Source organism: Ammospiza caudacuta, chromosome 5 (assembly GCF_027887145.1).
Source record: "Ammospiza caudacuta isolate bAmmCau1 chromosome 5, bAmmCau1.pri, whole genome shotgun sequence".
Classification (NCBI taxonomy): Eukaryota; Metazoa; Chordata; class Aves; order Passeriformes; family Passerellidae; genus Ammospiza; species Ammospiza caudacuta.
Window position 1 is genome coordinate 65,325,105 of NC_080597.1, and position 15,015 is coordinate 65,340,119.

The 15,015-nt window shown below is 39.3% G+C and overlaps 1 protein-coding gene across 1 annotated transcript in view; it reads left to right on the forward strand.

Moving 5' to 3' along the window:
- Window positions 1-15,015, forward strand: part of RELN (reelin) — a 240,566-nt gene that overhangs the window by 112,796 nt on the left and 112,755 nt on the right. The window contains exons 11-12 of the mRNA XM_058805958.1: window positions 8,785-8,930; window positions 12,885-13,036. Of these exons, the coding sequence (XP_058661941.1) occupies window positions 8,785-8,930; window positions 12,885-13,036 (298 nt within the window). The remainder of the gene's footprint in view (window positions 1-8,784; window positions 8,931-12,884; window positions 13,037-15,015) is intronic.

A 15,015-nucleotide genomic window follows, 5' to 3' on the forward strand; every position in this document is an offset into this window, starting at 1 on the left:
ACCGTTCAGTTCCTTTTCATTTCCCAGATATGCATGCCAGTGTAGCAGAAGGGAAAGTTGCATTAGAAAAGAGTCACTCACACTCAGAAAATATGCTGAAAATACTGTATGTAAAACACTGTGACCTTTTCCCACACCCTGAGCAGAGCAGGGCCGTGCACATCCCTGACCTGCAAGTCCTTCCTGAACCTGCATTGTTCTGTGTTTCTGAGAAGAGAAGACATGCACACAGCCCTGGGAATCTGGCAAAAAGGAAGACTGATTTAGCTGTTTGATCCTCCCTCATTCCAGAGAATATTTACAAATGTCTGAATACTCTGTTAATTAATGAAATGGCTTTGGATAGTCTTCTTAAACAAACATCCTGATCCATATATGTATCTTTTGGGTTCGTTTGTGCTAAAATAAACAAGATTTTTTTTCCTTTTGCTTTTAAATTCTTGCTTTAAAAAGTGTTCAGGTGTCCATATTCTGAATCAGTTTGAAGGTATTTGTTTGAAGGATGAGAGGTGATATTCTATATATGCCAGTGTGAAAATGTCAGACTGAAATTGCTATGACCTTGTATTGGTCAAAATTACAAAGAGATAGATTCTTCTGACAAGATTCCTTTGTTTTTTGGATAAGATATATCAAGGCAGCATTTGTTCTGTGGGCCAAACCCAGCCTTCTAGCCAGCTGCTTTGCCTCGCAGGAGCCCTTATCCGCCACATCTTCCTGGGAAGAGATGGGCAGACTTCCTGCTGCACCTCATCTGAGAGACATTCCTGCTTCTCTGTGGGTGGGACGAGGAGTGTGAGAGGGGAGGAGAGTTGAAGAAAGCAGTGCAGGGTGCACAAAACCTGTCTACCAGCTGCCTTTAGATTGTGGCCATTCTGAGCTGTGCCCACGAGGAGGCATTTGTGTCCCAGCCCATGGGTGGAATTGCTCTTGCCTTTTTTTTATTCCCTAATAAACAGACTTGTAATTAAAATAAGAATACTTAGATACAATGCCTAGTAGTTCATTAGAGCTGGCAGGTGGTTGGCTGTAGTGCTGTGAGTCATTTGGGCAGCTGAGAGTTGATGTTGGGCAGCAAGGCTGAGCCCACACCTTTCTCCATGCCAGTTCCCCGTGGCTTGGAAGTGTTGAGAGGGATGGCAGGGAGCCAGCATCAGCTCTGAGCTGGTGTCCAAGCACAGGGGGTCTTCCTGCCTCCTAGAAGGAAAGAATTTGATCTTCACAGGTCACTGTGAGATGCACGTCAATGAAAATAACAAGAATTGACCTATTAGATGCCAAAGAGTAGAAACCACTTTGCTTGATTCTTTCTCACTCTGATTTTACAGTGGTGTAAATGCACACCATTGCTTTCAGAAGAGCAGATAATGCTCAGGGCAGAGTGCTCCAAACATTAGTAGTTCCCAGGGCATGGAGGAATAGCTCAGATCATGCCAGTTAAATGACTCATTAAGGAAATCGGTCATCGCCGGAGCAATTGATGTTGTACAAACATCATGAAATGTCCTAGAAAACCAAGAACCACACAAATCATATGAATCACTCATAAACAGGCAAAGTGTTTGGAGCATTAGCCTTTGAATAACAGTCTACAATCGGAAATGATGAGTGCAAACACATTTTATTAAATGTTTCTTGCTGCATCACAGGACGAGTTTCATCCCATTGTTTTGGAAAGGGAAGGTGCCCTATAACCCTCTGTGCTCCTGCCTGCTTGTGCAGCCAAAGTTTTTGTTCCGTAGCCTACATTAAATAATGTAAAAATGTAACACATAGGAAAGACTAAAGCTCTGTTTTTCTCATGGGAAGGTATTCTAATCACATTGTGTTCTTTTCTTTGGTCAAAGAAGGAATTTCAGGCCAGGAGCATTAGCAGCCAAATTCACAGAATTTAGAATTTGAAGTTGTCCCTAAATTCTGTAACTGCATCTTTGCTGACTGACACATTGCATACAAAGTATGATTTTATCAGGACTTAATCTAGCCTTGTACCTGCTATCACGTCAAAATTTTAAAATTTCTAAAACCTGCATGACTCATTTCCAGAAAGACACAATATCTAATTTACAGCTCCATTGACAATGCAGCTTCAATTAATTTTCTTCATCTTTCTTCTTGTTCCTCTGCTTCTCATATCTCATCTGTTTGCATTGCCTAGATTTTAATTAAAAAACCTCTCCTCTCTAAGGAGCAATTTGAAGTGGCAAAAATAATCACTTAAAATATTGCAGTCATTAAAAAATTGGCTGCGGTCAACGCCGCGCATTTTCAGTTTGCCGACAAAAGATATTTTTGTTTCTTTTTAAAGTGCATTTTGTATTTGAACAGCATACGCCAGCCAGCCTAGCTATCAGAGATGCTCCTCCAGCTGGGTGGGCTGCGTGACAACTCCTTAATGGTGGAAATTGATGGCCCTCTGCTTGTGTAGAGGTGAAGGCATACTGGGCAGATTTCTTTCCATCTGCCGTCAGCCCTTTGCAAGCTGGCACTGCCCAAATGCCCAACACATTCATTCCAATGCAAGAAATGCCGCCAAAAAATAAATTGTGAGGCTACAGCTGTCTGAAAGAATCATCAGGGCCATTAGGCCCAGGGGAGATAATATGAAGAAGAGCATTGGTGTTCGTCACTGATAAAAAGCTAATTAAATGATGGTAAAGATGACTGTGAGTGCTTTAAAGGCATAGAGGTGAACAACATTTTCATGGGAGCGCAGGAATGAACCTCAGGAAGATGATATGCAAGACCTCAGCCAAAAATCTGTTACACTGAGGAATTTCACACTAGTGTTTCCTGTTGATGCTTTGCCGAATGGCACAGTTGTATCATTTAGTTGCCCTCTGTTCCACTCTCCAAGTAAGAAATCCCATACTGTAAAGCCAAGAGGTATTTATTGATTCACAAGTTTGACTTGAACAACAGGGACAGAAGCTGGCTAGGATGAACTTCAGTGCTTCTGTTTACATTCCTAATATTTGTCTTTTGAGTTTCTAAAAATCTTCAGGCCTGTGTGCTTAGCTGCAGCTGTGGCCGAGGCTGATCTGGTTGAGGCTTTTGCTGGTTCTCATTTCAGGGTGGGCTGGAGATCTCCAGCTCCTCCTGGGCAAGAGGTCACACTGAGGGTACCTGATGTCTCCTTATGTGGTGCTTGCATGCAAGTCTTTAGAGAAATGGAGATCGTTCAGACATATTACATGATGTAGGATCCCAGATCTACCTGAGGCCCTTATTTAGTTATGAAACCTTAAAGAGATCCACTTGTAAAGGGCCTGCTTCACCAAATCTGACTTTCCTGCTTTTGCTGACCAATGGTTTTGAGAAGTCATAATTTAAACAATTCTGGATCTCATATGATCAAGAAGTATTGTAGGGAGATACAACATAAGTAAATAAAGGTAGTATAGAAAGTAATCTTAAAGAGTTGCAGGTGGGTTAATTATTAAAGATTAGGAGCAGGCCTGATTTTAACAGGCCACACCTGTAGCCAAGAAGAAGAGTGTTATAAAAGAGTGGATTGGTTTATTGAGGGAACTGGAGTCAGTTGACTACTGGGAGAAGAGGAAAGCATTAGTGCTCAGTGAAGCTGCCTACAAGAAACATCAAGGAGGTACAAAACTCTAGCAACATGGAACCCTTGCAATGTAATGACAATAGAACTCTTGCACTATAATGACAACAAATGGGCTTATATTGTATTCCCTTACAAGGCTTTCCTAAAAGAACCTAAAATCTAAGTGTAGTGTAGGATAAAGAGCTTGGTGGGCTCTTGACAAAAGTTTGTTTTTAAAACCATGCTTGGGCTCTCTCCCATTAACTAATGTCTTCACAATGTGTTGTAGAAATCTCATATGAATTAGTAAAACTTGCAGGGTCTTGTAGACAATTTGGTTAAGAACTATAGTAATAAACTGAAAATATTCATAGACAACAGCAATTTTAGAGTGAAAGTGTATTTTTGGTAGTTGTTGATACCAATGTAGCATCAAAGATTCCTTATCAAGGAATGTACCACTGCTGCCTTTCCATCCACAAACCCAAAAGAGAGCCTGTGTGCCAGGACATTGCCATCCATTTATAAAACAGGGAATAAGCTGGGGTTGGGAATGTATGGGAGTAAAAGGAAATGCTGCAGGAGGGGAGAATGCTCATCCTGGTCATCAGTGCACTCTTCAGCGTAATCATTGATAAGGCTTGCTGAAGTGAGCACTAAGCAAATGTCTGAAGGAAATCATGTGGGCATTTGACAAGAGCAGTGGGGAGAATGGGCAAGGACCTGCAAGGTGGGTTGTCTCACCAGCACATGTAGTGACAAGCATTGACAGTCAAGGAAAAGAAAAGATGGGGCATATGGGAAATGGTGGAGGCAGGTGAGGATGAGCCATGCAGGGCCTTGAAAATGGGGAAAAAGCAGTGATACTATAACTATCTAGTATAAAAACTTCAGAAACAGCAAATTCAGAGTGAAGATTGGATTGAAAGTAAATCCAAGAATGCTGAGATTCAGGAATACATTCAGCCAATTTTCATTTTGCCCTATTCTTGCAGAGCAATAGCTTAACAATTACCGCTAGTGAACAAGGTAGTGCCAGACTAAATTAAAATATTTTTTGGTTTTTTGGGTTTTGGTCTCTTGGGATCACCACAGTCCCTGAGCAGAACCTGGCTTCTTTCCATTTGGCAACAGGCAGGGCTTGTTTATTTAGGAATACAGCAGTTGACTTATGTCAGGCTGATGGTCCCATTCCAGTTGCAAACAATGGGCAACAGCAACTGTTGTGAAGAGGCTTCTTTCAAGTGCCTGTGTCTTGTGTTCTGTTATGTAGGTGATCTGGGAGTAAACTTTGTGAAATTATGTTTATCAGATTTGTCAAAGAACTCATTCTCTAAATTAACTTTTCCTTACAAATTAGTTGAACGTTTCAGTGTTGTAATTTGCACAAGGACACACTAAATATTCCTCGTGCATTTAATCCCCTTTAAACAAAATTGAATGGTGCTTCAGTTCTGGACCCACAGCTGATGCTTCCATGGTAGCAAGGGCAAATATCCTACAAGTGGCTTTCATTTGGCCCTTTTAGTTACAAATTTTGCATAGCAAGTTGACTTCCTCTTATTTTATACATTATTTAAATGTAAATTAAAATTAAACAGAGAACAAATTTAATCTGGAATTCATAAAAGAGCAATTACATAATCCAGAGGATCTCCAGTTTAGGGAGAGCTTAATCCAAATAGTTTTAAAACTCATTATGTGTACATTCCACATTTTTTACCTCTTGGGAATAACAAAATAAACACTTGTGAAATTCAGTCCTTAATACTGGAAGTATGTAGCCTTCCACCACAAGTGTAAAACCTTTAATTTGGGAAAGAGATAACACAATATGTGAATTGTACTTAAGGTTTTTTTTTTCCTAAGACTTGAATTCAAATCTTGGGTTGAACCCAAGAGAAAAGGAGTCTGATGGTTTCAATTCTGTCCTTAATCTGTTCAAGCCCTCTGCAAACCCACAAAATAATCCAACATATTCAGCAGCCTCCTGGATGCTGAACAAGACTGACAAGGTAGCTGGGGCAATGCTGGTGAGAACCATCTCCTGCAGAGCTTCCTTTGCTCCTGGAAAATTTAGCTGAGGGCTCTTTGACGTTTTTCTTCCCTCAGCAGCCCATCAGGTAAACAAAAGAGCAGTAAAAGCAGTGACAGATAGTGACTGCCTGGGAAGATAAAAGAAAAAATCTAAAGGTGATAGTTATACAGGCAGGTGGGAGAGAATCAGACCATGAGTGGAGGAGCCCTGGCCCTTGCTTGGCCAGCTCAGCTCATGGAGCTCATCCACATCTGCTTCCCCCATGGGCAGGTGTGCCCCACGTCCTGGATGCTGGCACTGGGGCAAAACTGCGCAAGAAAATGGTGGCACTCCCTCAGAACTTCTGTAAAATCCATACCTGGGTTTAGAGCACATTTCTCTTTCTCACTCTTTTTTAAGGTCATGAGCTCCTATTACATGTTTCACAGGTATTTAGAATAACAGGGGAGTTAAACCCCAGACTGAACTTCTCTTCTGTGTAGCTGTTTCACAGGAGCCAAGGCTGACAGGAGCAGATTGTGATTTGAGCCATACGTTGTGTGGTTCGTTAACACATAAAATATGCATAAAATACATATTCATAGATACTATGGAGTATTTCTGTATAAATGCAGAAATATAGCTTTATAGAACTAATTAAATAAATTATGATTTTGAGCTTTCATAAAGTGTTCATCATACACCACTGTATAAATAATTATTTATGCCCCCCCTTGCCAAACTGCCCATTTATTTATCTTGACAGCCTAAATGAAAACTCCATTCAATAAATATTCTGCTAGACAGCAGAAGGATGTACAAATATTAAAAGATAATGAGGTTGTATCTGATTTGTGTTTATTTTAATAGATGGTTTTCATCAGGCAAGAGATTACTAATTACATACCCACTATCAAATGCATACTTATATGTAACTTAGCACCTGAGATATAAGTTGCTCTTATAGAGGATTTTCCAATGCTTGTATGTAATTCTAATATCTACCTCAATAGGATCTATTTAGCTGTTTGTTTCCTGAGATGAAGGTTTATGTATAAATTTGAATAAAGTTTTAGCCTGAATATTAATTTTTAGTGTATTTATTTGACTCCGTGTAGATAATGAGAGTTTTGTGGCAGATTGATTGACAGATAAAGGATACTTGATTTGTCTTCAGCAAATGAAGAAAGTTCTGTAAATCAAGAGGCACAACAAAGAAATTATTCTTAAAATTCTGGTGTTAGCGATACTGATGAGTGTGAAGGTTAAAATCAGTAAACAAAAGCAATTTCTCAGTCCATTATAAATAACTGCATAGTACAACTGCTGTTTTTCAAAGAGAAGACATAAAACTGTCTCATTAATTTCTGCTAGTTATAATATATTTGATGTGTAAATTATTCTGCCTTTTCAGTGGCATATATGGTATACTGTGTGTATGCTGCATTAACAGACCAAGGAGAAAGGAGACTTGTGACAAAATCTATTTAATTTCTGTGATAAGTTATCAACACTTCAGGATCATTCTATTGCTTTGACCTTTCTTTGGGAAAAAAACACTTTAACAGCAATTAGTTTATTTTAGCAGTTGAAACAGTCTTTAGGTTTTTACAATGTGTTATATTTTTATGTGATATTTATTCTGTGTTAATAAACATAGAGCTGTTGTCATTCAAGTACAGAATAGGAACTCTCTATACAAAAATCAGACTTCAAGTACTCACAGTTCTTTTCTAACAATATGTAGACACCTCCAGAAATATAAAAATTATGTTCCTTTATATAAATTAATTGCGGAGGTATTGAGAACCATACTTGAAAATCATCAATAAAAGAATTTCAATTATATGACTTTATTGATAAAGTGTTATAGAATATGACAAAATGTGTTATTTTGTACTTTGGTCATAAAAACCCATAGACTAAGATGTAGTGAGCAGTTTTCATTTCTTGCCCCACCTTTCTCTTTGTTAAAAATCTAATTATTCCCTTATGTGACGCTCCCATGACCTTTTTAAGTGCAGAAGATGTGATTGTCATATTTTCCCTTGGCGCATTACGAAGGGGTTCAGAGAAAAGAGGGCACTGCACAGACAATACTGAAAAGGTCAATGCAATTTGGCATTATTGTATCTCTTTTTTAAATACTGAGATGTTGTAGGAATGCAGAATTATTCTAATTAATAGTTCCTTAATTCAGCTTCCTGTCTTAAGGAGCAAGATCTCACACACATACACAGGAATAAAAGACGTCTTTGAGAGAATTTGTTTTGTCAGTACTTTTTGTAATATGAAGAATTCAAAAAACTGCAAAGTGCTCTGTTTGCATTAAGGCAAGATAGATAATCTTTAGAAAATTCTAGTACCTGTTTCTGCCTCACAGATTTGGCAGACTGCTTTTTTATCTGACACACAAGAAAATAAAAAAAGTAGGATGGAAGAAAAAATAAAATTTATGCTGTGACCCCCTTGTGCACCTCAGAAGCAGCTCCTTCCAGGCCAGCACTCCTGGAGAGTTCTGGTGGCCATGGTATGTTGGAGAGACACAATGCACCATTTGATGTTGCTGAGGCAGTGTGTGCAGAAATGCAGTAGGAAAAGCAGAAGACACTGGGTTTGGGAGCAGCCTCAGGACCCCTGGGATTGCTCTATCACGAGAGCTTGTGGCCTCCAGAGCTATTTGTTATGCAATAGCATTTGCTAAATACAGCAGATACAGCCTTTTCAGCCATACACTTGGGGCCCAAAGTCTACTGTATGGCAGTGCATAGCAATTTTACACACAAATACCTCTTTTGGCAAAAATTCAAACCCAGAGATCTGACATGTTTCACAGCACAAAACTCTTACGCCTACAAAATCTCTGTAACAATATTTGAAATACTACTGAAGTTATTTGCAGACAGAGTTGTGTGTGCGCCAGATGTAAGGAAGATGCTTTAAAATAAAAATAAACACCCAGAGATGTGGTACATGACTTCTCAATGCAAACACAGTTTTACCATGGTCTGTAGTGGGTTTGTAGGGAAGCGGGTACAAGATTAGGACACAATAATTGTGGGGCAGGACAAGATCCAAGATAACCATCTGGTTTTTATTTAGTTTCAGACATCAGCGAGCCCTTAGATAAGTACAGCTCACGCTGAGCTCTGACAATGTGTGAACACTGCACAAACCCAGCCTAACCTCAGCTCCCCTGTGCTCCTTGTGCCCACAGCACAGCTGCCAGTCCGACGGGAATTCCATCTACTTCCACGGCACCGAGGGCAGCGAGTTCAACTTCGCCACCACCCGCGACGTGGACCTCTCCATGGAGGATGCCCAGGAGCAGTGGGCAGAGGAGTTTGAGAGCCAGCCCAAAGGGTGAGTGTCCCCAGCCGGAGCAGGGCCCTGCACAGCCCAGCAGCAGCACTCCAGGGATGAGGAAATGGGATAAACAGGGAATTGCTTCTTACCTTTGCTGTGTAGTCAGTGATGAAGTAAATAGCGATACTGTAAATAGCACATGGTTGCAGATTTTAGGAAGAAACAAGACCAGGAAGTCCAGGAGGAACAGTTTCTTTCTGGACCATCCTGTCATCACTGTTTTTAATGAAAAAAATGGCATTTGTGAGTAATGTAACCATTCTAATGAAACACATGATGGTGATCTGTTTTGTTAATTCACACCAGAGTGTTGTTAACAAGCTCATGTCCATGTGATATCAAATTCCTTGAGAAATTCATCTCCTCTGGATCACTGCTGTGAGCCTCACTTTACTGAGAGAGAGCTCCTGCTTGTACAAATGCCTGTTGGTGCTGGAGGAGGAAGAGGAGGAGAAGGTGGAGGCAAGAAAGCTGAAGCAGCAGTCTGTTCTCATCTGGCATCACCCAAAGCACAGCCATACCTGCTGGGCAAGAGCTCAGGGTCTGGCTGATAATTTACTATTTCTATTTTGAATATATACTTTGTGATTCAAAGGGTCCCTATAAAGCCATATCCAGCAGGAACTGCTGCAAGGATGCAGAAAATAAACAAAAATGTCTAGGACAGCAATATTACTGCTTTTATCAAAACATGAGTGAGCTTTAAAAAATATGTCCTGGTATAAAGAAGCTTCATTTTATATACCTCATTGTATAAATTCTGACAAAAAGAAAATAGCCTCAGTAAGGTCTTGATTCTTTTCTATTTAAAAAAAAAAAAAATTAGTGGCTGTAATCCCAGGGCAGTGAGAAACATACACTGCTAATTTATGGGTCTCCACTGAATGTTGATTTTAACCTACAAAGTACTTCAGATCATTAGCAACTGATTCAAATGCTGCCTATGCTGTGCTGAAAGTGAAGAGCACCTTTTAAAAAATACATGCTAATATGTCCTGTGGACACATACATATATTTGGGGTTTACAGAAAAAATATTCACTGTGGACTCTGTCCCAGTTCAAATAATCAGCTAATGGCAGCAGGTGCTGCTTCAGACAAAGGGAAGAAAATGAGTTCATGTGTGTTGTGTTCTATGTGACCATGTGGGACACCTTTGAGATGTGCTCTCCATCTTTTTTCCATCCTGAAAAAACCAGGATGGGAGTGCTGTCTGTGGATATCTGCCCTGTTGGTAGACCTTCTCTACAGAACTGGGTGCTTAGTCAAGATAAGTTGGGAGACTTGCAAGCCAGGTCAGCAATTGTACAGTTCCTTCTGGATTGGGCAAATGTCACTTTTCCTGTCACAGGGTGCCTGGTTCCAGCTGCAGGTGGCAAGGGAGGGTGCAGCCCTCCTTCGATTCTGTCGTTCTGTGTCCCAGCAGCCAGGTCCTGATCTGCCCCCACTCCGTCAGCCCAAGGCCTCATAACCTTTTTCCTATTTTTTTCTTTGGAAATTTTACTCTATATTAGAAACTTCCTTCTTTCTATTGTTCTATAAGAATGGAGATTTAAATTGCATGCTGCCATAAATAAACACCGAACTTGGGTGATGACTACATCCTAATCATATAAAATTGCCACCACTACTGTTCCTCTTTTCAACATTTCTCTGGAAATTGTTTTGGGTGCTGTGCCTAAATGCAAATACATTTGAGTGAGTTTCCTTAATCACTTCTTAGAGAAATATGCTATTAAATGCTATTTAAACTATATATGAAATACAGAACGCTGCATACCTGAGAGAGAGCTTGCAGGAGGTTCTCAGGCACTGCTTTGTCACATCAGCTGGAGCCTGCCAGCTCTCAAGGGGAAGGCAAAAGCATCCCTCATAAGGGAGAGCTAAAGGAAGCTCAGGTATAGGGGTCACTACCACTTTCCTCTGCACCAAATGCTCTTGGAGATGAGGGCAGAGGGAATCATCACTGTTTTTAATAAGCAGCTGGTTGGTATTTTTTGCATCTACCACCTAAAGTGGGAGGCTATGTGGGGAGGGCTTGCTGTTCTAAGTACCACACATATTTCCACTGTCATTCTGCTTCTCTTTACTTGTGTGAATTAGAGCCTGATCCTAAAAGTGAGCAGATCCCCACGTCAGGCTGCCTAGCAGGCCCACTCTTGCTTTGGACCTCCATGTTCAGTTGGTCTCGTTTTGGTCCATAAATCACATGTTTTATAATGAAGAATTCCAAGAGTCATGTGAAGGATAAATTAGTTCAAATACAAATGTTAAATCATGCCATCACCCAGGATCCTTCTCCATTTTCTTTACTGGCAGAGTGTTGATGTACTCCTGTTCAAGTGCTTTAAAAAAAAAAATGCAGAATTCTCTAATTTTCATTTCTGATGCTGCCTAAAAGGAAACATCCCTAGAAACATCCATGATCTGCATCATTCATGACCCCGAGCTGTTTTGTGGGTCACTACAGAGTGTTTTAATTGAGCTAAATAGAGCATACAAAAGATCAATGGAGCATTGTGAGATTTTTTTTGTGTAAGTTGAAGTAGGCACAACTGTTTAATTCTGTACTGCCTTCAGCCCGGGAGACCCATTTTCAAAATTGTGTTTTTATATTGCACGTTATATTGCACATTAGCTTTAAAAAATCTGCACAATAGAATTAGGGTTAGATTAAACTGTGCTTCCATTAAAATATTTCTATTTATATCATAAAGCTTTTCAGTGATGTTAAGCTCACTAATTCCTGTGTAAATGACTGACAGGTTTAAAGTAGGATTTCCAAACAGGCATGTCACCAGTCTGTCACAGCTTAGGTCCATGGGGAAACTGACAGCTTTTTAGAGGATCCCAGAAATGCATTTTGAAATCATTGGAATGGTTAAACTAATAAATAGACTGTTTAGTTCTTTAATGACAGTTTTTGAAATTGTGATATGGCACATACCTGCTAGAGATTGTCTCCGGTGGAAGGAGAAAGAAAAAGACTTTGCCTCCCACAAAGGTTTCTGGACTTCCATGTTTTCTCATTCCTCCTGAATCATGCTGGATAGTTAAATGTTTGGATTATCAGGATTTAGTGATTCTAAATAATTTCATTGTTTTATCAGCCTTATAATTCTTAAATACTTAATTACGAATTAAGACTTCAACATGAATAATAATAATATATCAGACCAAAATAATGCACAAGATTTCAACACTTTCTAGTATTTCAAAACATTTTGATTCAGTTTTGAAGTAACCATCACTTTCATGATGAAAATGTATTTTCAATGTAAAATACTTAATTGGAAAATTCTGCAACAGCCCTTTTAATTATCACTGAATAAAAATAAGATAAAATGCTGTACAGAAAAACTGAGAAAGATCATATCATCACATATTAGAAACACAGCAGTCTTTTTTCATACTCTGTTCATGTGTTAGTTAAAAACTGTTACCCTAAATGCTCAAAAAGATGAAAAGAGAGCATTTTCAGCTATTACCTACATATTTAATATTTGTATAGCAGATATGGTGGACATGTGCCTTTTCAAGTTTCATTGATCTATAAATCTTTTATTATGCAAAATTAATCAGAATGCATTTATTTTTTAAACATTTTAGCACCAGAAAAAAAATAATCAAGATGGTAGAACAATACAACACTACATAGTTGGTAGCAGCATTCACTAAAAGCCTCATTTTTTTATTAATTCATGCATTTCTGTCAAATTCTTTTAAATATTGATACTAACTTTGCATTAGTTGAGTCAACTGAGTTTAAAAGCTAATGTTGAATATGAAAGTAATGGTATAGGGATGACATTTGAAACACTGTTGTTTTTTGTCCTCTATAAGAGTAGAAACAGCTAATTTCATAAATACCAGTGAATCCTATGGCATGTTTTGTATGAGTTTATCAGTGGTGTGCTGCTGCACCTTCTCCACCCATTGTTGGCCTCTGCAGGTGGGACATCTTTGGAGCTGTCATTGGTACTGAGTGTGGAACCCTGGAATCTGGCTCAGCTATGGTATTTCTCAGAGATGGAGAAAGAAAAATATGTACTCCATACATGGACACCACAGGTTATGGGAACTTGAGGTTTTATTTCAGTATGGGTGAGTATGAATTCCTGATGTAGTACAAGATGTGAAGCCTGTGAGATTTACATTATGCGGTGCTGCACAGCTGAACAATTCTCATGTGGAGAAGCATCTTCTTGTCTTGTATACACTAATTTCAATCAGTGCCCCTTAATTAACACTAAGAGATGGTCATATCTTTGTCATCTTTAGAGGTTTTACAGGTTCCTTTCATATCCTCCTGTGGTCATGTCCATGCAGACCCTGGTGCTAATCCATCAGAGTCCAGAGAGTTGCACATGAGGATAAGATGGGAGTAGCATAGAGTGGGGCAGCCTTCCCTGATGAACCCATGGAATAGTTTCACCTCAAAAGCTCTTACTCCATTCTTAAAGTCCTAAATCTGTTAAAATGTTGGCCCAGGGTGAGATTCACACAGAGAGTGCTGTGGTCTGGGAGGAGATGTGTTCTACATGTGGCACCCCTCATGAAAAGCACTGCTGTGGTGTTAGCATCATCTGTGGACCTTCCTTGCTGGGGCAAAATTCAACATCAGCCATTTCCCAGGGCTCAGGAAGCAGCCAAGAGCCAGCCTGTCCTGTCACTTCTCCCTGCTGGTGCTGTCACTGCACAAGTTTGATGTTGCAACAGAGCAGAATCCCCATGAACATGGTAGCTAATGCTCACAGTATTTTTCCAGAGCTTTTATTTCGCACATAAAGGAAGTTCCATGAGGTTATTCTCTCAACACCATGTTTAGAGAAAGTGAGGATTTTTGCTTAAAAGAGAATAATAGAATAATAAAGGAGGAAGCAGAGAATAAACCTGTGACCTTCACAAGCAGCCTTCTGTATCAACAAGAAAAAAACACACTTTATTTAATGAGGGGAAGACCTCATGTTGTTTTCCTAAATTGTTGCACATCTCCTCTGTGTTACATGAATTATGGATAAAGCACAGGAAAATGAGGATGCTTTTTCTCATTTCTTCCAAGCATTACAACACCTGCAAGAGAAACAGGAAAGAAATTTTGTCAACCTTCTGAACTTAGCGGAGAAGTTGTCAGCAGATGCAGACACAGAGGACAGCAGGATATTGTTTGAAAAATGTATTCTCTGTGTATTTTTAAATTAAATAAATAATTGTTTGAGCATTCAGGCAAGGATAATATTTGATAAGACAAATGGATGTTCCTTATTACAGTGTAAAACGCATTAGAGATGCACATGTTATCCAGTTCTCTGAACTGCTTCTCCCAGTTTATTACGAGAACTGGCTGGCTGTAGCAAAAAAACAAAACCAAAAAAGCAGAGAAAGTGTTCCAATATGTGCAATCTTTCTGCTCTGCAGTCTTTTCAAAGAAGCTTCCTCATTCTGTTTTTATTTCTATTTTGGGATTTATTTTTTTTTAATACCTGGAGTAACCATACTATACAGGGAAATAATTAATTAATAATTCCTGTTTCAAATACAGAAACATTGTTTTAAAATCTTCTTTTCCACAATACCAATGTGTGATGATATTCATCTTGTAACTATAATGCAGAACGTAATGCTCATATTTGCCAATACATCTGCTCTTTCACAGAAGCTTAGTGAATATTTTGGGTTCTACTGATAGGAAGATATTTCAAATGCTGCCCTGTTCCAGTTGGGCAAGCACACCACACATGTTTTGTGTGGTACAATAGATTCCAGCCAGCCAGCCATCCCTTTTAGGATATGGTGTAGACAGTAGTAGGAGCAGAACAACAAATAAGGTACACTGCAGTCTTTCTCACTTCCTACTTAGAAGAAGTTCTCAGCTGCCAAACTATCAGCTGAGAAGTATTTAAGATGCTGTTATGTACCTACCTACATGTGTGACTGCATGAAGTGTGAGCAGTAAATAACAGTTTACTGATGAGAACTCAACAGCAGAGCATTTCTATGTAAATAGGATTTAAAGCACACAGATAGAAGTATTGCTTGAGGCACAGCATTTTCTATTTAAATTGTTTTGATAATCTGATTAA